We start from the raw sequence: 22,758 nt of genomic DNA, 5'->3' as shown, positions 1-22,758 counted from the left end.
TCAGTACTTTTAGTATTCTTTTAAAAGAATCCTTGGTCACAGAAAAATTTCTCGGAGATTATGTATCAGAATGTTCACAGTGCCCATCCCAGAATAGAGGGACTGCTACTCTCTTCTCTGTATTATAATCAGAAAATTTTGTTTTTTAAAAAGTGGAAATTTTAACAGGCAAGAAAAATCTTCTGCCTACATAATTCCCGAGGATGTTATAATATCTGAGAGCTCATCAGGAGAACAGCACTCTGAAGTACTCAAAGAGAGAGAGCTCCCCACCACCCAGGGCAGCTTCCCTCAGCTCCTGTCCCCTCATGCCCAAGGTGGTGCTGTAGCTGGTAGGCAGCATTTAACCCAAGAGCCCTTGGACAGGCCACAGGGCCCCGGACTTTTGAGTAAAAAGACTCTGTGGCCAGTTGCTGACCATGTGACCCTGAGCAAATCTCGATCACTCTGCACCATATTTTGTTCATCTATTACAATCCCACACATTTACTGTGAAGATGGGGTGAGATAATGGATGTGATGAAGCTTTGTAAACTGCCAGACGGTGGTTTTCAAAATCCTTCTAGCCCAAGAGCCCCACGGGTTCCCATGACTGTTGACAGGGATGCCTCCGCATCCCACAGACGTGAGAGGAGCTGCTCGGGCTCAGCTGGGCCAGGTCCCAACTGGCTTAGCGATCGAGGGCACCGTGAGGGATACTGCCTAAGCCACCACTGGTAGGTGCTGTGCATAACCTCATGGAGGAATGATGACTATTAAGACAGGCTTGCTTTATTGCACATCCTAAAAAAAAAAATAAAAAGTATGAGTCTGGTGAAACAGATGGTGGGGATGGAGCCTGGAGATGCTGGGGCCGGCCCCTTTCTCTACCCTGGTCTTTTACATTCTCTTTCCCCTGTCTGCAGGTGGCTTCCTGCCTGCCCTAGGCCCCATGGCAGGCTTCAATCTGGCTGGGGTCAGGGTCCCGAGCTCTTACTCCCCTCATTGTCACAGCCTATCCTTTTTGTTAGGGGACTATGGATGTCTGGCTAATGGCTAATATTAGCTTGTATGTTTCTCCAGGAGGTTTCATCACTTGCCCCAGAACACCGGCAACTTTAAGAAAGGGTCTTTTGTGCCTTATTCAAAAGGAGGCGCTTTGGGGGCAATTTTCTGCAGGAAGGGAGGGAAGGCAGACCCCTCCCCCTCTCTGCTATGTGCCAGCCCTGCAGTGACACAGCCCGCTTTCCTGGAGCTGAGTTGCCCAATCATCAACCACTCTGCTTGAAGGAAACCCCCTGTTGACCTCACTACTCTCTATTTGCTCTCGTCCAGCATGAGCTGCAAGGTGAAACTTTAATAAATAAAATGTAATTTTTGCCCCTCTACCACCATCACCACTACCCCCACCACCACTCTACCCCAGCAGAGTGAGCGGAAAGACAGAAAGAGAAAGATCAGCCGAGTTGTTTAGGCTGCAGCCTTGCATTAGTCTGAGAGGTGATGCTGTGAGTCTCCAGAGGTGAGCGGCAGAGAGGCCCTGGGGGACAGAGTGGGGACCACGATTGCTTTTCATCTCCTCCCCAATTCGATCTTCCCACTTTGGATGGTCACGTTGCAAGTTCCACAAAGAGTCTTTTTAAGTGGGTTCACATCTAAATCATAAGGGATATTTTGAGACCAGAGAAATTTGGGTCACTCGACCTACTACTTGGGGTTCTTCAGCTGCCACTCCCCTTTGCAGCCTGCAAAGCCAAGGGCTCATCAGAGCCAATGCTGAGGCTGGAAGCTCTCCAGTGTCAGTGGGCTATTTACATATCATTTACCACAATTCCCTATTTGACCTCTATTAGTGAAAAGGGGTCTTGGATGGCAGCTGTCAAACTAGAGAGGCTGCAGATCCGTCTGCAAACTGAGAACACGTGCAGCAATCCCCAAGTACATTTTACGGGCAGGTCTTGCAAAATGCTCCATGAATGAAGGTCAAAGAAGTCTGGGATATGGGGCATGCCCTGTTTTCTTTCTTGGAGATTCACAACGCATATCTTTTAAGGCAGCAGTCCCCAATCTTTATGGCACCAGGCACCGTTTATGTGGAAGACAGTTTTTCCACGGACGGGGGTCAGGAGGATGGTTTCGGGATGAAACTGTTCCGTGTCAGATCAGGCATTAGATTCTCCTAAGGAGAGCACTACCTAGATCCCTCACATGCGCAGTTCATAATACAGTTCACAGCCTATGAGGATTTAATGCCCCCGCTGATCTGACAGGAGGTAGAGCTCACGCAATAATGGCTCCTGCTGCTCACTTCCTGCTGTGCAGCCTGGTTCCTAACAGACCACAGATCCATCCATGGCCCGGGGGCTGGGGGCTCCAGCTTTAAAGGTTTTATAAGAAGTCTCAGAGAGAAGCCACTCAACTTTGTCAGTGCAGCGTTCCCCAAACCTTGCTGACCACAGAACATGTATTCCCTACCCACTCCCTAGCATCCTGTGGAACTACTCTGCTGTGACAGCTATTTTTAGAAACAGTTTTCTAGACTGCATTTGATTCTTTATAAATGTAAAGGGCCCTGGGGCAGGCCTCAGGCCATCCTCTATCATAACTGGTAGAACTTTCTAGACTGGTAGAGTTTCCAGATGATGGTGGGTGCTAGGGTCATGTTTCCTAAAGTATGGGGGGGACCAGCAGCTGGCATGCCTCCTTGGAAGGCACTGATCTTCAGGGACCCCTGGGAATGGGTGTGGGGCCAAACTAGAGCCTGCGGGTGTGAACAGGAGTACTCATTGCTAGGTGTGCTGCTTCTGTGTTGGGTATTCCCTGGGAACCCTGCCTGGCCTCCTCTAGAACACAACTCATGGCTCCCCGCCCTTCCTCCTTCTCCTTTTGAACAGGGATTCAAAGGCCATTCTCCATAGTAAAATTCTCACAGACCAGAAGGTTCTGATTGTCTCTGTTACCTTACGTGGGAGAGAACACTAGGGAGAGGGTACATAATGGGCCCCCACACCAAATTCCAGAGACAAAAAAGTGGAAACTTCTCAAAATATGATAGAACTGTCAAAAAACACAGGAAACCAGCTATGCAAATTGTTAAACAAATCACAGTTCTATTCATTTGGCAAATGTAAAAATCATATAGATTGTTTCATCCAAATACAAAACAAACAAACAAAAGCCAACCCTCTAAGTACTGGAGAAGAACCTGGAACATTCTTCTCTTGCAACTTCAGCTATTTACTTCTGCCCACCCTTTGGGTCTCAGGTCAAGTCCTCCCCAGAGAAGTCTCTCTCTGCCTAGGTACAATCCTCACATTTTAGGCTCTCAAAATACTTTGGACCACTCCTTAAAGGCACCCAATCAAAAAACTATTTCACAACTATGTGTGTGTATTTGCTGATGTCTCTTTCTTCTTTAAACTGTAAGCTCCATGTGGGTAGCACCTGAGTCCATTTTAGGTCTTCACTGTACTGTTGGTGGCTAGCATGGTGACGGCCACATGATAGATGCTCAATCAATATTTGTCAATGAATAGATGAATGAAGAGAGAAATGAATGAATGAGTGAATGAATGAGTGAAAAACTGAATCATATCACTTTGTGTAGTGACCTGCCATTACCCCAGCCCTATAATCTGGCCAATGCCCTCTCCAGCCCTGGACACCGGGGGTGTTCAGCCTCTACAGGAACCCCAGCAGTGGCTGCTCCCAACCAGTCTCCATTCCCATGGGAAGCCCAGCAAGGGACAGGGAAGCCACTCACTCTCCTGTTCTCTGGCTTAGCCGTGAGCCTGGCATAAAGGCCAAGGTGGCTCTCTGCTCCACGGATTCCCACCCGCTGCCCTCTGGGGCATTTGGCTGCCCAGCCTGCCTTCCCGCTGGCCCTTACTTCTGCCAGGGCCTCGGCCTCCAGGGACTTGTGGTCCCCTAGGCTGCTGTGCCTGGTGGAACCGCAGGTCGACCTCATCGAGTGCCCTTCGGAGAGCGCCTTCTTGTCAGGGTAGTTGATGCTGCCAGCGCTCCCGAACGTCGCCATCCTCCGCTTCTCAGGGCTCTCGATCCTTCCCCGGGTGAGGGGGATTTTGTGGGGGCTGCTGGGGCAGGCAGCGGCCCGGGGTGGCGTGTCTATGCTGGGGCCCAGGCCCCGGGGCGGGCTGTGTGTGTCGCCCCCGCTTCGGCGTCTGGGGATGGCCGCTCCGTCAGATCGCAACCGCACTCTGCAAAGGAGCCAGGGGACGAGGGGCATGGGGCAGAGGTCAAGCCTGGCAAGTCTCAGAATGGGTGAGTCAATCCCATGCCACACACTACACGCTAGTCTAAGGAGCGGGTACAGTAAAGCCTCATTCAGCTAGACCCCATAATTCCACAATGAAAGACCTGGCTCAGTACACAGCTCAGCAACAGGGGGAGGTCTAATGTGCAAACACAAAAGCATCTGGAGCACGGTGCTTCCAGGCCACAGACAGCTGTGCTGCCAACCGCAAAATGCATCTGGTCTACATGCTAAGTCAAGGCCTACAGGATTCCAACCCTGGAAACGCTTTAGTGATGGTTAGTTGGGCTCATGATACCCTCTGAAAAACTTCAGACATTTCCATGATTCTGAGGGGCTTCTAATTGGTCTGAAGCTTTGAGGCTTGACTGTACCAAAGTTACCAGCACCCTGCAAGCACAGGAGGGGTCCCATGGGAACTGAAGATGCTCTAACGTTGCCACCCAACCCCCAATCTCTCCAGAAGAGGGCTCCTTCTATGAGGCTTTTGTGTATCTTTGAAAACTAGTCATTCAAAAGTAAACACTGCATGGCTGGACAGCCCTTTTGTGCATTTGGATATCTTTCCCACTTCAGGGAGGCTCTGATGCAGTGAAAAGGGGATTAGGGTGTGTTTCAGGAGGGTGAGTTATTGCCCTGTGTCTGCCTCACGCTTTCCTGTGTCCTCTCTCTAGCCCACTTTATTAATCTGTTAAGTGGGTCTGAGTAAGATCTTTTGCCTACCCTTTACCTTTGCTTCAAGTGGGTTTGGAAGCACCTTGAAGATAAGAGGTTCTATACACAGGAGATTTTGCTACATCCTACAGAGGTCACCAAGAGTCTGAAGGGCTAGAAGTGGTGAGGGGAGAGGGAGAGGGACCGTGTGTTGGGAATGGATTATGACTAGGGACCAGCAGTGATTCAGATCCTAGTGCCACCAGCTGAGCTAAGCAGTGCTTGTGGGTGCCCCAGCAGAACCAAAGCACAGGTATTGGAGAGGAAGCAGTATTTAGAAAGAAAGAACAAGAATGAAGGAGGTGAGGGAGGGACGAGGGAAAGGAAAAGAGAGGCAGAAGATACGGTCCTCCTAGAAGTCAGGGGACCATAACTTCTTTGTCTACCTACCCCAGCCTTCCACTTCCCTGCCCTTCCCAATTCTACCACAGTGCCCTGAGCTATCTGCTGAACTGAACGGAATTTGCAGAAAAGAGGCATCAGGATTTTTACTGGAATAAGTCCATAAATTGTGTGTTCCCACTGTGACTGATTTTTTGGGGGGCCTATTTGCAAATACCCACATGTGTGGGTTGATCACATGACCCCTCCACTGGAAAAAACACAGAATATGACATTTTGAGACTGCGATTAAAAAGGCAGTGAGAAACTGTCAGTTTTGCTTTTCCTTTCTTATTTCCTCATTAATTTTTTTTAAATAACCATATACTTTGGATTACACCTGTTCTTCAGAATGACATGCACAGCTCCTTGCCTGGTAGAAAGGTCACATGACACAGCCTGGCCCACACATAGGGAGCGAAGAAATTGGTAATACTGCTCCCTCCAAATAAGTGGGTGGAGTCGAGTGTCAATTTCCTTCAACACATGAGTAGGTGTGAGTTTTCTGTTTATGTAGTGCATTTCAGGGAATATATGAGCTTTACATTTTTAAATATAACAACTCAGTTTTACAACAGAAAGCTGGAAGGAGGTGCAGGAACTGGAGAGAGGTAGGAAAAATACTTGCCAATTTGTATCTCTCTCACACATTGTTATTATTTTAAACGAAAAAGCACTGAGTTCCCAACACATGTCTTTCCTCCTCCTCCCTGCAATACAGGCTGGACTGTTTTATACCTGGCCGCCTTGGGCCAATGCCAGCCTGCCTGCCCAGTGTGCCCATCGTATCTTGTGGGGAACAGGGGGCTGCAGTAGGCTCCTTCTCTCCTCTCTGCTCTTGTGCATCTCCCAAATCAGACATGAACAGGCTTGACACTAGCAGGGAAAAAATGAATCCACATATCCTACCGGCCCATCACCCCCCCAAAGCCGTAATCTGAGATGTGCTCCGTGGGGGACTGGAGGTCGTTTTTGGAGGAGGCCTTGTCATCCAGCAGTGGCCCACTGCTGGCCTCGCTGTCAGCCTTCTGGCTCAGGCTGTCGGAGAAGGCATCATCCCTGGGGAGAAGACAGACATGAATTGGAGGCGCCTTCCCCCAGAGAACCCAGCATATACAGGGCTCCCTGATACGTGTCTGAGGGGCTGAATTAACACAACTTATGGTTACATTGTGCCCACAGTGTTTGCTAGGCCACTGCCCACTGGGTGCCTTCCCACCATGCATGCCCATTGCAACACTCCTGGTCAGTTTCCGCAGCTGGGACCCTCTTCTGTCCCACACCTACCTCCTCCTTTTTTCTCTTCTAGCTTGTTCATTCCCGGGCAACTCCAGGCTAGGACAAGCTAAATGTTGCAGCGTGTGTTGGAGAAATGGGGGGATGGAGTCTGCAGGCTGAGCACCGAGGGCTGAGTGCTGAGTCTCTGTGTGACTCCGTGAGAAATAGTTTCTGGCTAAGCAAGGAAGGAAGAAGCTGCCTCTGCCGCTCACCTCCCCACCCAGGGCTTGGGCCACTGTGAGGCGGCTCAGAAGCTTGTAGGGGTGCCCTGCTGGCCTCCTTCCATGGCCCTCTGCCGTGGTGACTTGTCCCTGATCTCAGAGGTCTGGGGGCATCGGGAGGCTGCCAAGGGCCCTCCACTATGGCATTCCTCTGGCAGTCTGCTTGGCCCTGGCCTTTTCTCTGGCTGAGACCTCCTCTCTCCCATCACAATGTGGGCTTTTGATCCTCTTCCCTTGAGGTTCAGCTTGGTGGCTGCATGTATGGTAAATCTGTTCTGCCGAGCCTGACCAGAGCTCCCAAGGAATGTGTGCACTGGAAGCTTCCATGGCTTTCAAAGGAATGGAAAGTGCAGACTTTTTGTGGTAGGACTAGGCATTTGGGATTCAGGGCTCTTTTTTATTAACCCCTGAAATTATTTAAAAAACAGTACCCTATTAATCAGAAACAAGGGCATGTTTCTGCCCATCCCCTAAGAGAGCTACCTCTGGAGCGTAGAACGGTAGGCAGGGGAGGCCTAGGAGGTAGAGGCACATGGCAGGATCTCCTGGATACTGATTCAGGGTGATGGGACGCCCTTGGGGGCTGTCAGCTGCATCAGGATGTAGGCCAGGGGTACCCAACACTGTTTCTGTGTGCTCAGAAGGAGGAATTTGGATGTCGGTTAAGTGGACCACCATTTAAAGGGAAGTTAGATATTACCCATTCTTACAGAAGACCAAGCGCATGATATCAAGGAGAGCAAATCGCTGGCATACAAGCTAGCACTCCCCTACGGTGCCCATTCCAGACATCACTAATCTATTTCAGCATTCTTCACAGAAGTCTCGACTCCACTCACATGTCCTGTACAACTATGTACTGATGGGGGATGAGTCCATCCACGCCGTTGTGCCGGCCCTCCCACCAGTCCTCCGAGGCGCGGTGGTACAGGAGCAGCGAGGCCCCCTTCTTGAAGGATAGCTCACGCGGGGACCGCCCCATGTAGTCAAACTTGGCAATAGCCTCGATCTGCTCCACTTCTGGAAGGAAAGCAAGGGAAAGAGCGTATCTGAGGTCAGCAAAGCGGCAGCTCAGGAGCCTCACTCAGATGGCCCTGGCTTCTCTGGGGAAGGACAGACCACACAGCTGGTGAGAACATGGACAGAACGCCTGGTGGGCTGGGGCTCAGGATCCTGGGGTCCTAGACTCAGATCCACCCTCCATCCTGTGACCTCAGGCAAACCATCAAACCTCTCAAAATGTAAAGAGGATGCTGATACATCCTCCTTTTCCACTGCCCTTCTTGTTCTCTACTTTTTAATGCTCATTAATATTGTAGAATTTTTTTTCTTCTATCCCTTAACACAAGTTCTATTAATATTTCTACTTTTCCATGAGCCCTTTTCCTCTTTGTCATTTATAATACTTTTAGTAATTTTTAATCTTTTGAGAGGCCACATCATGTATGCAGACTCTCATCTGTGCAAAATCCGATACTGGATTTTTAAGGGTACCCAGACTCTTCAAAGTTCATTGTTAAGGACTGAATTGTGTCTCCCTCAAATCTGTATGTTGAAGCCCTCACCCCCAATGTGACTGTATTTAAGATAGAGGTTTTAATTAATGTAAATGAGGTGATTAAAGTTAATGAGGTTATAATGGTGGGGTCATAATCCTAGGGCTGGTGTCTTTATAAGAGGAAGAGAGGCTGGGCATGGTGGCTCATGCTTATAAGCCCAACACTTTGGGAGGCTGAGGCGCAAGGATTGCTTGAGTCCAGGAGTTTGAGACCAGCCTGGGCAATATAGTGAGACCTCATCTCCAAAAAAAAATTTTTTTTAATTAGCTGGGCATGGTAGCATGTGCCTGTCGTGCCAGCTACCCTAGGGCCCGAGGCAGGAAGATCACTTGAGCCTGGTAGGTTGAGGATGCAGTGAGCCATGATCAGGCCGCTGAACTCCAGCTTGGGTAACAGAGTGAGACCCTGTCTCAAAACAAACACACAAAAGTTCTTGTATAAAAGCACATAGCTTAGTACAGATATTCATCAGGTATTCAGTTGACAGCAGCTGTCATGACTGTGATTATAATTATTAATGGATTTGGCCTATGGGATGGGTCCAGAGAAGAAGATGTTAAACTGCAGAGAGTTTAAGTGGTTTAAACTGTATGGTTTAAGGACCATACAGCTAGTGATATTTGGGGAAGAGACTTTTTGGGGAGCAGGGGATTGTGCCTACAGTTCATTCCACCTGTTTTATAGTTTCTACCCTAAGAAGTGTCCATACATGGTAGAAAACTGATTTTGTATAGGTATTAATGTTTTAATATTTTAAAGTAAGCACAAAGATGTTTAACATTATAATTCTTACTTTTTTTATTTTAATAGAGCAAAAGAGTAACAAAAGCAACCCCCCTCTCTCTCTAGCCTGCAGATAGCTTCCCCATGCTGAGCTTTCTTGGGGCTCTCTATCTGCTCCATTCACTGCGGACAATCTTGTGTTCATTGATCTGTTCATCCACCTGTCCATCACATAGTTAAGCTCAGAATATTTGGCTTTATCACTTTTTAGTTGTGTGACCTTGGGATACCTAGTTTTTCTTTCTATGCCTCAGTTTCCTCATCTGTTAAATGGAAATGGTAATAAATAGAACCTATCTTACAGAGTTATTAGAAGGATTAAGTGAGTTAATATATATGAAGTGCTTGCAACAGTGTCTGGCACATAGTACTCTATAAGAGTTATGCACATGTTGTTACCAGAGGCTGGTGCACTTCTAAGGGCCATGGATGGCATGGAAAATCAAAGGGCAGCAGGAGGAAACTCCCTTGTTCACTCCGCATCACTCCCCACCACACACATGCACCAGGGCTCCCCTCTGAAAGCAACTGGCTCGAGAAGACCACGCTTGTGGCCCCATGAGATGCAGTGGCTTTGGGATGTATTTAGCTCTTAGTGACTGAGGCAGCCTTCTACAGGGAGCAGGCCTCAAACAGTCAAGTCAGCTTCCCCAGCTGGCTACCTGACAAATGTCTTTAAATGCCATTCTAACCAAGGTGATGGGAGAGAAGGAAGGAGGGAAGGAGGTGGGGAAATGACAGCACCACTAAATGGGTCAAATTAACTCAGATCTTGACTCAGAGTCACATTCTCAGTAAAACAGACAGAGATCTTGGTCCTTCTCTCTGCAGCATCTTTGAATCTCACATCCAGCCGTGTGCGGGAACTGCCTGCTAGCCTGTCTGCCTGCCTTGTTACAAGAGTCAGAAAGGCCGCAGGATTTGAAAGGGCAGGAGCTGAGCCCAGACAGCTGTGTGCTCCTGGGTTCACCCAGGGACTTCCACTGACCCAGATTCCCCAAACTAAGAAAGGTGCTGACCTAAGCAGAGGTTTTCTGATACTCAGAGGGGCATAGAGGGGCTGCCTCCAGTTCCTTGTTTCTGCCTTTACCATCACCAGAGCCTCCAGCAGTCACTGGACAGCAGCCTGAAGTTGAAAGAGTGAGGCAGCAAGGGGAGCAGAAAATGTGAGGGAAAGAAAACAGGAGGAACAGGGCTGAACTTCCACCTCAGAGAAAGCACGTGTGTTTGCAGACGTCGTTACAAAAGTGTGTGTGGTGGAAACAGTAATAACAGCTACCATTGATTATTACTAAGTCTGTTATTTGGGCTTCTCATGCCTGAAACAGAATATGTTTCTCCCCCTCATCACTCTCCCACACTCTGTTACCCAAACTTACTTCATTCCCTCATCTTCCCCATCTCAGGAAACAGAACCACTGTCTACCTGCTCACCCAGGCCAATGCCCTGGCATGGCTCTGCACACCTCATCCATTAGCGACTCCTTCAGACTGTCCCCTGGATCTGACCATGGCTCTCCACCTCCCATGACACCCTCTTCACTTCCATATTTGCTTAGGTAGAGCCACTTCTCCCCACAGCAGCCCAGAGGGTCCTTTACAATCATACAATCAGATATAAAACTCCCCTGGTTCAAAATCCTCAGAAGGCTTCTCATGGATCCTGGAACAAAACCCCAGTGTCTTCCCACTGCTCATAAGGCCCTCCAGGATCTCGGTCACAGAGACCTCTGAGACCTCATCTTCTCTGTCTCTCTCTCCTTCACTAGCTCAATCTGCTCTTGCTTCACTAACCTTCTTGATAGTTTTCCTCCAACATCCCAGTATGACATTTTTCAAACACAAAGTACAATTGAAAGAATTTCACAGTGAACATGCATGGAACACAATGAAATTCCACAATGCTAGATTTATCATATATCTATCCACCCCTCTATCCATCTTATTTTTTAATGATTTTTTAAATTAAGTTATAAACATCAGTATACTTTATCTCTAAACACTTCAGCATAAATATTCATAGAGTTGTTTGTTTGTTTGAGACAGGTTCTCACTCTGTCACCTGGAGTGCAGTGGTGCAATCACGACTCAGTGCAGCCTGAACCTCCTGATATCAAGCAATTCTTCCACCTCAGCCCCCTGAGTAGCTGGGACCGCAGGCACATGCCATCATGCTCAGCTAATTTTTTAAGTTTCTGTAGCAATTGGGGATCTCACTATGTTGCCCAGGCTGGTCTCGAACTTCTGGACTCGAGCGATCCTCCTGCCTTGGCCTCCCAAAGTGCTGGGATTACAGGCCTGAGCCACCACCCCCAGCTACAGAGCCTTTTTGATGCTTTTAAAACATGACAAGTGTCTTCCTGTTACAGGACCTTTGTACTTCCTATTGCTTCTCCCTGGGATGTCTTTCTCCCCGATCTTTGCATTCATTCACACTCAACAAATATTTATTAATGCTATGTGCCACTTGCTTATTTCATTCAGGTCTGTACTCAAATGTCATTGCCTTACCAAGGCCTTTCCCAGCCACTCCCAACTACAGGAGTGCCAACTGCCAAATCACTTTTTAACACCTTCTCTTGCTTTATTTATCTTCATGGCACTTATCACAACCTGAAATTTATGTGTGTGTGTATGATGTGTGTATTTATGTTTGTGGTGTGTGTGTGTGTGTGTGTGTATATATATAGTATGCATATATACACATATACATATGTGTACACACATATAATTTTGAAACTTTACTATCAGTCTTTCCTACTAAAATGTGGGTACCATTAGGACAGATTTTCTTTTCTTACCTACTATATTCTGACTCCTAGAACAGACCCTGGGACAAACAGGCACCAAATATGTATTTATTGCTTACATGAACAAATTCAGCTTTTACTGGTACCAGGTGTTCTACTTACATTATCACATTTAATCCCATAACAACATTTGAGGCACTACCCTCATTTCATAAATGAGGGAACTGGAGCTGGGTTGAATGATAGGCCTAGGGTTGGGTCACACCAGTAGATACAGTGATGAGCTAACATCTGAGCTCAGGTCCCAGACATCATTAATAGAGGCTTCTAGATGTTTCTGAAGTGTGCTAAGCTTATTCCTGCCACAAGGTCTTTGCTTCTGTATAGTGTAAATGTGACTATATAGATATGCAATGCTCTATGTTTGATGCAATTCAACTCTTGTGTATTGAGGGGCTAATTGTACCAGGTAAAAACCCTGTGGGCTCTACAGTGAGGGAAGAGATGAACAGCCCAGCCCCTGAGCTAGAGAAGAGGTTGAGACTGTCTCAGTAGGGGCCTGGCTGGAGTCACACTTTAGAAAATCACTCCAGTGGCAAAGCAGAGCAGTGGAAGGAGTGGAGGGGAGAGGCTGGAGGCAGCAGTGCTTCAGAGGCTGCTACACTGGTCCAGCCTCTGGACTAGCATGGGCTAGACATGGGCTTTTCTGGAGATGAAAAGACATGTTGAAACTTTGCTTTCATTTCAGAATCTGAAGGTTAGACATTTATCCTTCTCTACCCATCACTCAATAGGAAGCTCAAATTCCTCTCTGTGGCCATGCCATTCCAGAGAACTCTGTTACAGGTCATGAGTCCTGCCGGCATGAAAGAGGGGATGGCTCCATTCCTCTCAATACAACTTCATGTCCCTCTGCCCACCCCACCCCTGACTTCATCCCCAGAAGTGAGAACACTAATCTCATGCAACCAGTTTACTAGAGGCCAAGTCACTGTATAAAAGGCAGAGAATGTGGGTGTACCTTCTCTTCTCCCTCATCCTCCTTGTGATGAGAGTAATGACAGAAGCCAGGGCCTGTTTACAGGGTTCCTCTTTTCTCCCCTTCTCACTCATGACCTTGGGTTCTTTCTTTGCATTTGGCAGTGGCACCAGCTGATACTGAGGTTTAGATTTAATTTAAAAGGAAAGGAGTGAGACCGACCTCTGGGATGATGGCATGAAGAGCTCCCCAGGGAAACTCAAGAAGAAATATAAAAAGTAAAAGAAAAAAAAAAACATTTCAAGCCCCTGGAAATGGTCCTAAGGGCAAAAAGCAAATGAAGAAACATCTATTCAGGAAAATCTATAAAAACTTAGTGAGAAAGGTGAAAATCTCTGGTATTTGAACCAAGACTGCTCCCTCCCTCTACTCCTGTTCCAAGCTTGGGGAGACAGAGGCTCCAATCCAGATGACTGCAGTCAAGAACACAGGGCTTCCTCTCCCTTTACCACCTTCCAGTCACAGGGCTTTCTTCCTGGAAGGAGCAGGAGCTCAGTGATTCTCATCCTGCTCCCACTACCTGTTGCTGAGGCTAAGTCCCAGGTGAGTGGAGTGGAGAGACCAGGACTTCATTCTTCCACACAACCCCTACTCATGGAATGGTGGCTGTACTCTGGGCATGGCACCACTGAAAATGTGGGTGTTCTATCAATCTTGCCCCAGCTTGTGAGGTGGTGGTTGCATGGCAGGAGAAGTAAGTTAAGAGGATCTCTGGCTGCCCCTCCACAAAGCACTCAGTGGGGACATCACTCAGAAGATGCCATTGTCTCCATCCCCAGTCTCAGAGTCCTGGCTCAGATTTTCCCATGGGGGAGAAGCATCCCATAAAACAGAAAGCTCCTAATCTTGTCCCAAAGGAATTGCCTTCAGTTGCAACAGAGCTTGGAGAAGTTCAAGCCGAAGAGCACTCTCCAGAACAGTGGAGGCTGTGTTGAAGGGCAATCCGGTGATGGTTCATGAATTTAATGAATATAGAAGCTAGACTATAAGCCAGATAGTTAGCAGAGGAGAACCAGGGAATAAGACAGCCAGGAGAAGTATTCCTGGGATCAGAACAAATATCAAACACTGACTTCAGAAACTATCCCTATAATGGGTACAGAATTTGACTGCATTAATTTGTAGAGCAATTTAGGACCAAGGGTACTGTTGAAAGAATAGCAACCATCCAGCAATTAGTGGAGATTAACAGCCAGAAAGGATCAGGGAAAGAGACTTCTACCAAAACCACTGCCATCTCAGGGAAGGAGAACCCTATCAAAACCACTGTCATCCCACAGAGTAACATTTCCATATATCACTGAAATTAAGCTAGTATAAATAGAAGCTCATTCAAATAAGATGTATATGGTAAACCTTAGAGAAGCTACTAAAAACTAACTCAAAAATAGTAAGAGCAGAATACTGGTTGTCAGAGGCTAGGAAAGAAGGGGAGGGTATATGGGGAGCGATTGCTCAACAGGTCCAATGTTAGAGTTAGTTAGGATAAATAAGTTCTGGTGTTCTATTTTACAGTAGGTTGACTATAGTTAACAATAATGTATGTTTCAAAATAGCTGGAATAGAGGAGATTTTTGAATGTTCACACCACAAAGAAACATTATATTTATAACATGATGAATATACTGCTTACCTGAATTTAATCATTACACAATGTATGCATGTATTGCAATATCACATTGCATCCAATAAATATGTCCAATTATCTGTTCATCAAAAATTAAATAAAACTGTTAAAAATAACTCTAAAATATAGTGAAAACATCATTAAAGAAGTTTAAATGCTATCTTAGAAAATATTCACTAAATGCTATATTAGAAAATATGCAAAAGAAATCAGTAAAGAAGGAACAGAGGAACAAAAAAGATATGAGACACATAGAAAACAAAAAGTAAAATGGCAGATATAAATCCAACTATATAAGTGATAATATTAAATGTGAATGGATTAAACAATCCAATTAAAATGCAGAGATTATCAGACTGGATAAAATAACATAATTTAACTGTATGCTGTCTACAAAAGACATACTTTAGATTCAAAGATACAATTAGAGTGAAAGTGAAAGGATGGAAAAATATATTATGCAGACTGGAACCACAGGAAAGCTAGAATGACTATACTAATATTGATAAAATAGACTTTAAAACTAAAAATATTGCTAGAGATAAACAGCAGCATTTCATAATGATAAAAATTTTGGTCTATCAAGATATAAAGAATTATAAACAAAATGTACCTAATAAAAGAGCAGCAAAATACATGAAGCAAAAATGGACAAAAACAAAGAAAGAAATAGACAACCAAAAATAATTGTTAGAGATTTCAATACTCCACTCTCAATAATGGAAAGAACAACTAGACAGAAGAAAAAAGAGGAAACAGAAGACTTAAACAACACTATAAACCAAATAGACCTAACAGGCATCTATAGAACACACCACTCAGCAAGAGACTATACATTCTTTTTAACTGCACATGGAACATTCTCTTGGGTATGCCCTATGCTAGTCCATAAAACAAACATCAATAATTGAAAACGATACAAATAATACAAAATGTGTTCTTCTACCACAGTAGGATGAAATTATTGATTTCTTCTACAGAAGAAGTTTCTTCTAAAGTAGGAATCAACAGCAGGAAAAAAATTGGGAAGCTGACAAATAGGCAAAAATTGTACAGCATACTCCTAAATAACTAATGGTTGAAGAAAAAAATATCAAAAGAGAAATCTTTGAGATGAATGAAAATGAAGATACAACATACCAAAACTTATGGGATGCAGCTAAAGCAGTGCTTAGAAGGAAATGTATGACTGTAAATGCCTATATTAGGAAAAACAAACAAACGAACCTCAAATCAATAACCTAAACTTCCACCTTAAAACACTGCGGGAAAAAAGTGCAAACTAAACCTAAAGCTAGCAGAACGGAGGAAATAATAAAGATTAGAGTAGAAATTAATAAAATAGAGAACAGAAGAACAATAGAGAAAATCATAAAACCAAAAGCTGGTTCTTTGACAAGATCAATGAAATTGACAAGCCATTAGTTAAATAAACCAAGAAAACAAGAGAGAGGACTCAAATTATTAAATCAGACATGAAAGAGGGGACATTACTACCATTATTTTACAGAAAAAAAGGATCATAAAGAAATACTATGAACAATTACATGCCAACAAGTTGGATACCTTAGATGAAATTAATAAGTTCATAGAAAGAAACAAACTATTGAAACTGACTTAAGAAGAAATAAAAATATGAATATACTTATAACAAGAGATTGAATCAATCATCCAAAAACTACCCACAAATAAATGCCCAGGCCCAGATGGCTACACTACTGAATTCTACCAAACATTTGAAAAAGAATTAATAATAATTCCTTATAAAGTCTTCCAAAAACTAGAAGAGAAAGGAATACTGCTCAACTAATTTCACCAGGCAAGTATTACCCTGATACCAAAACCAGACAAAGATATCACAAGAAAACTACAGACCAGAATTTCTTATGAATATGGATGCAAATATCCTCCACAAAATGCTAGCAAACCCGGCCAGGCATGGTGGCTCATGCCTGTAATCTCAGCACTTTGGGAGGCAGAGCTGGGCAGATAACTTGAGGTCAGTAGTTTGAGATCAGCCTGCAATATGGCAAAATCCTGTCTCTACCAAAAATACAAAAAATTAGCCTGGTGTGATATTGGGCACTGTAATCCCAGTTACTAGGGAGGTTGAGGCAGGAGAATTACTTGAACCCAGGAGGCAGAGGTTGCAGTGAGCCAAGATTGTGCCACTGCACTTCAGCCTGGTTGACAGAGTAAGATTCCATCTCAAAAAAAAAAAAAAAAGAAAAGAAAAAAAAAATCACTAGCAAGCTAAATGCAGCAGCATAAAAAGAACTATGCTCCATGCACAAGTGGAATTTATCCCAGGACTGCCCAATTGGTTTAACATCTAAAAATCATTAATTAATGTAATGTAGCTTATCGGTAAAATAAAAAAACAAAAATCACACGATCATCTTAATAGATGAAGAAAAAGCACTGACAAAATCTAATATTCTTTCAAGATAAAACACTCAACAAATTAGGAATAGAAGGGAACTTCCTCAACCTGACAAATGGCATCTATGAAAAACCCACAGCTAACATCATACTTAATGGTGAAATACTGGATGCTTTCCCCACAAGATCAGGAGTTAGACAAGGATGTCCACTCTCATCACTTCAATGTTGTACTAGAGATTCTAGCTGGGCCAACTGGGCAAGAAAAAGAAATAAAAGGTATTCAAATTGGAAAAGGAGTAAAAATATATCTATTCATAGACAATATAATCTTATATATTAAGAAATCATAAGGAAATCACTAAAAACTATTTGACTTGATGAATAAGTTCAGCAAGGTTGCAGGATACAAGAGCAATATATTAAAATCAATTACATTTCCATACACTCATAGTGAACAATTCAAAAGTGAAATTGAGAAAACAATTTCACTTATATTAGCATAAAAAAGAATAAAATACAGAGAAATAAAGCACTGACAAAATCTAATATCCTTTCAAGATAAAAGGATAAAAGGCACTCTGTAGTTGCCACTCTAGCGACTATAAATCATTGTTAAAAAAAATTAAACATCTAAATAACTGGCAAAACATCCTGTGTTTATGGATCAGAAGACTTAACACTACTAAGAGGGTGATATTCCCAACTGACCAACAGATTTAACACAATCCCTATCAGAATCCTGGCTAACTTCTCTGTAGAAATTGACAAGCTGATTCTAAATTTCATATGTAATCACAAGAAACCCATAATAGCCAAAACGATCTTGAAAATGAAGGACAAAGTTGGAGGACTTAAACATCCCAATTTCAAAGCTTACTACAAAGCAACAGCAATGAAAACAGTATAGTACCGACACAGAGATAGACATATAGGTCAGTGGAACAGCATTGCAAGTCCAAAAATAAACCCATACACCTATAGTCAAAGGACTTTTTTTTACAAGGGTGTTAAGACCATTCAATGTGGAAAAGAATAATTTTTTTTAACTAATAGTACTGGGACAACTGGAGAGCCACATACAAAAGAATAAAGTTTGACCATTACCTTATACCAAAATTAACTCAAAATAGATCAAAGACCTAAATGTAAGACCTAAAACTCTAAAACTCTTAAAAGAAAATACAGGAATACATCTTCATGAACTTGGATTTGGCAAAGGCCTCTTAGATATAACACCAAAAGCATGCACAACAAAAGATGGAACTCAATCAAAATTAAATACTTTTGTGCTTCAAAGGGTATCACCAATAAAAAGGCAAGCCACAGAATAGGAGAAAATATTTGGAAATTGTATATCTGATAAGGGACTTAGATCTAGAATATACAAAGAGCTGTTACAACTCAATAATAAAAAGGCAAATAACCAAATTTTAAAATGGGCAAAGGATCTGAAGAAAAATATACAAGTGACCAAAAAGCACATGAAAAGATGACGAACATTATCAGTCATCAGAGAAATTCAAATCCAAACCTCAGTAAGATACCACTTCACATCCACTAGGATGGCAAGAATCAAAAAGTCAGATAATAACAAGTGCTGGCGAGGATATGGATACATTGGGACTCTCATACACTGCTGATGATATTGCAAAACGATGTGGTCATTTTGGAAAACAGTCTGGCATTTCCTGAAATGACTGACATAGAGTTAGTATATGACCCAGCAATTCCACTCTTGGGTATATACTCAAGAGAAATGAAAACTTCTGTCTGTACAAAAACTTGCACACACATGTTTACAGCAGTATTATTCATAATAGCTGAAAGTAGAAACAACCCAAATGTCCATCAATTGACAAATGGATAAACAAAGTCTGGCATTTTCATATGATGGAATATTATTCAGCCATCAAAAATTAAGTACTGATTCATGCTACAGCATGGCTGAACCTAGAAAACTTGTGTGCTAAGAGAAAAGCCACATATTATATAATTCCATTTATATAAAATGTCCAGAATAGACAAATCCATAGAGACAGTGGGTAGATTTACAGTTGCATTGACGAGGGCTGGGAGAAATGTGGGGGGCAGGGATGGGAGGGTGTAAGGAGTGATAGCTAAAGGGTACAAAGCTTCTTTTCAAGATGATGAAAATGTTCTCAAATTGACCATGGTGATGGTTGCATATATCTTTGAATATACAAAAAAATCACTCAGTTGTACACTTTAAAAGGGTAAATTGTGTGGTGTGTGATCTATAACTCAATAAAGTGGTTTTAAAAAGAAGGCAGGGTCCTTCTTAAGTATAAGGCCTGAGCCAAATGCCCTGAGCCAGTTTACCATGTTTATTATTAGTGATTAGGAACATACACCAAGTATAAGACATTGGCCGCTGTTCTTTTTTTCTATTGTTCTTAATTTCTTATGCAAAGGAGTGGGCCGGGCACGGTGGCTTATGCCTGTAATCCCAGCACTTTGGGAGGCTGAGGCAAGCAGATCACGAGGTCAGGAGATTGAGACCAGCCTGGCCAACATGGTGAAATTTCGTCTCTACTAAAAAATACAAAAATTAGCTGGGCATGGTGGCGCATGCCTCTAATCCCAGCTACTCAGGAGGCTGAGGCAGGAGAATCACTTGAACCAGGGAGTCGGAGGCTGCAGTGAGCCAAGATTGCACCACTTTACTACAGTCTGGCGACAGAGCAAGACTCTGTCTCAAAAAAAAAAAAAAAGAAAAAAAAAAAAAAAGAAAAAGAAAAAGAAGAAAAGAAAAGAAAAGAAAAAGAAAAGGAAAGAAAAAGGAGTGGCTATGATTCCAGGTTCCAGGAGAACTGGGGTGTTTGTACATAAATGGACTAATCCCATTTTAATACCATCAAAAACCTCACCTGAATACTCACGACATGAATGAATCTCAGAATATTATGCAGAGTGAAAGAGGACAGAGTCAAACAACTCTCTTCTGTACAACACCATTTATATGAAATTGTAAACAGACCAACAGCGGGAGGAGTCAAAGGTAACCTCAAAAATATCAGGAAAATATCAGTAAGAGAATGGTGGCACAATTATAATTGAATATGGACATATCACCCATAAAACATGCCTCTGTCACTGATTTTAGTGATTTTATAATCTAACAATCTTGTTTCTCATTTAGCTTCCAATTAATAAAGTTGTTAGTGACAGGCTGCCTTCATTTTTTCATTTAGTCAAGGATTCTTGGCCTAACCATAGTTTCTTTATATAAATCTTGGAGACCAAAGAGAAAGCACTGTGGAATTTCCAGACTTATCAGACTCAAGACAGGAGAACAGGTGTCAGTTAGGTATAGAATCTTTTTTTTTTTTTTTTTTTTTTTGAGGCGAGGCCTCATTCTGTCACACAGGCTGGAGTGCAGTGGCATGATCATGGCTCACTGCATCCTCAACCTCAATTGCTCAAGCAATTCTCCCACTTCAACCTTCTGAGTTGCTGGGACCACAGGCATATGCCACTACGCCTGGCTAATTTTTGTTTTTTGGTTTTTTTTTTTTTTTTTTTTTCAGAGACGGAATGTCACCATGTTGCCCAGCTGGCTAGAATTCCTGGGTTCAAGCCATCTGACCACCTCAACCTCCCAAAGTGTTGGGGTTATAGGTGTGAGCCACCATGCCCCGCTGGTACAGAATCTTTGAGATAAGAAAGGCAACAGATACCCTAACAACTAAATTGTTCCTCCAATTTGGCATTCATTGGCTGATTCATGTACGACAAAGACCTGGACTCATGGTTCTCTGCCTGATTTGACCTTTGAGGCCTGCTGAGTTCCATTCATACAGGGTGCTGTCAAGAGAAAAGAAGACAGATATTGATGATCCCCTAAATGAAACGTCTAAGAGGAAATAGGTACACAAATCAGGAGGTTTAGGTTGCCAATGACCGATAACTGCCAATGCCAGTTATGTCAAGAAAATTCTCCAGGACTCAGTTTCTCTATCAGGATTAGGAAGGATGTCTGTTTGATACAGAGTCCCTTGATGTTTCTCATCTACCTCCCTGTCCCAGGCACTGTGCTAGGCTCCTTCACATATTAACCCGCATTTCAACCCATGCCATAATTTGCTTGGTGCTGTCATTCCCATTTTATACATAAGGAAATAGAGGCCAGAGGTGATGTGGCTTGCCTCAGATTACATGACCATAAGGACTCCCTCTGTGCTTCAATTCCAAGTCTCTCTTTTCTGAGCACGGTGACCCCTTGACTGTCTCTGCAGCTCACTATTCTGCCACTGTTTGGCCAGGGACGGCATGAATGTAACATTTAGAAAATACAATTGATTTTCCACCAAAGAGTGCCCTGATTCAATACCCCCGGCTAATACACACAGGATACTTTGAGAGCCTTCAGGGAACATGAAACTGGCTCTCCCAGCCTGTGGCTTCTTCCCTTCCAGGATGATTTTTTCTGCCTTTGTCATTCCCAGAAACCAGCAGCCTCACAAAGAACAAAAGGAAGAAGGATCTTCTGGGAGGGGGACCCAAAGCTCTGACTCATGCATTCTGGGAGCCACTGTGAACCTTTACCCTGAGAAAGAGGAGATAGCACTTTCTGGGGGGTGGTTCTTATGGGGCTGAAGCCCCACTGGGTGAGTCCCATGACTGCTTCTTCGCGGACCCAGCAAGACCTATTCTCTCTGTCCCTCCTCATCTTCAGTCCTGGTGTCCAGAGCAGCCTTCTGCCCATCAGCCCAAGGAACTGTGGAAAAACCAGCAAAGGGACTGACAGGGACCTCAGCTCCCAGGAAGGCAGGTGCTTTGGTCAAGACAAAGGAGAGGAAATGTCAGGAGTAGGAGAGAGACAGAGACAGAGCAAGCTAGAGGGAGAGATAAAGAGACGGACAGAAAGAGATCCAGAAATAAAAAGAGCAACAGATGGAGAGGACGGGGTGGGGGCTGTTAAAAAGGATAGAGAGAGGGCGAGAACTGGAGGTGGTCGGCAGAAGAAAAAAAGGAGGAAAGAGAAAAGCAAATCACCAGGAATAAGCAGAAGGTGGCAGCCTTCACATCTCCAAACAAAGCCTCTGCAGGACACGTTCCTCAGTCTAGGATGACTTTAGCCTCTCAGGAGTCTGATCAAGCTGAACGTGATATCTGGATTTGCTTTTCTGTACCTGTGACCCGGGTCTGACTCATTAGCTCCCTCTCAGGCCACGGGGACTGGATCATGCCTGGGTGCATGACTCAAGGCAGTCCAATGAGACTCCACCCCAGGACCTCTCTTGGAACCATTATAGAAAGGAAGCTCTTTTCCGTTGAGACTCTGAGTAAGATGATGGTGAAAGTCTGGAATTGCCAGAGACCACTGCACAGGAAGATCCTGCATGAGAATGAAACCAGCACAGAGGGAAGCAGAACAAGAAGACAGACAAAGTGCTGACAAAATCACCCTTGCTCCTGGATCCAGCTGTGCCTGAAGCCATGTCAACTCTGGGACTTTTCAGGTATAGGAACTTATTCCCTTTTAAGCTTAAGTTGATTTGAGTTGGGGGTTCTGTCATTAGCAACTGAAATAGTCCTACTAGAATGTGAAAACCCATCTATCAGTCTTGTCCCTTTTGTCAGTTCCCAGAACTGTCACCTGAGTGCCTGCCCTGCTCTCCTGACAAATGTGGTAGCCAACATGACCCGGTCCCACAAGAGAAACACAAAGGACAAGTAAGAGAACTGCTAAGCCATGACGTTTAAAAAGGAAAACTATCCCAGGTGCTTGGTGCATCCTGGGCCGTA

The 22,758-nt window shown here is 44.1% G+C and overlaps 1 protein-coding gene across 1 annotated transcript in view; it reads right to left on the bottom strand.

Annotated features, from left to right (window-relative positions):
* SRGAP3 (SLIT-ROBO Rho GTPase activating protein 3) overlaps positions 1–22,758 on the bottom strand; it is a 266,271-nt gene that overhangs the window by 6,019 nt on the left and 237,494 nt on the right. The window contains exons 19-21 of the mRNA XM_023218565.2: positions 7,686–7,866; positions 6,257–6,406; positions 3,869–4,196 (exon numbers count right to left, since the gene is read on the bottom strand). Of these exons, the coding sequence (XP_023074333.1) occupies positions 3,869–4,196; positions 6,257–6,406; positions 7,686–7,866 (659 nt within the window). The remainder of the gene's footprint in view (positions 1–3,868; positions 4,197–6,256; positions 6,407–7,685; positions 7,867–22,758) is intronic.

The sequence above is a fragment of the Piliocolobus tephrosceles genome, chromosome 2, assembly GCF_002776525.5.
Source record: "Piliocolobus tephrosceles isolate RC106 chromosome 2, ASM277652v3, whole genome shotgun sequence".
NCBI lineage: Eukaryota > Metazoa > Chordata > Mammalia > Primates > Cercopithecidae > Piliocolobus > Piliocolobus tephrosceles.
The sequence above is the reverse complement of the archived record's forward strand: the minus strand, read 5'-3'. Positions and strand labels throughout refer to the sequence as shown.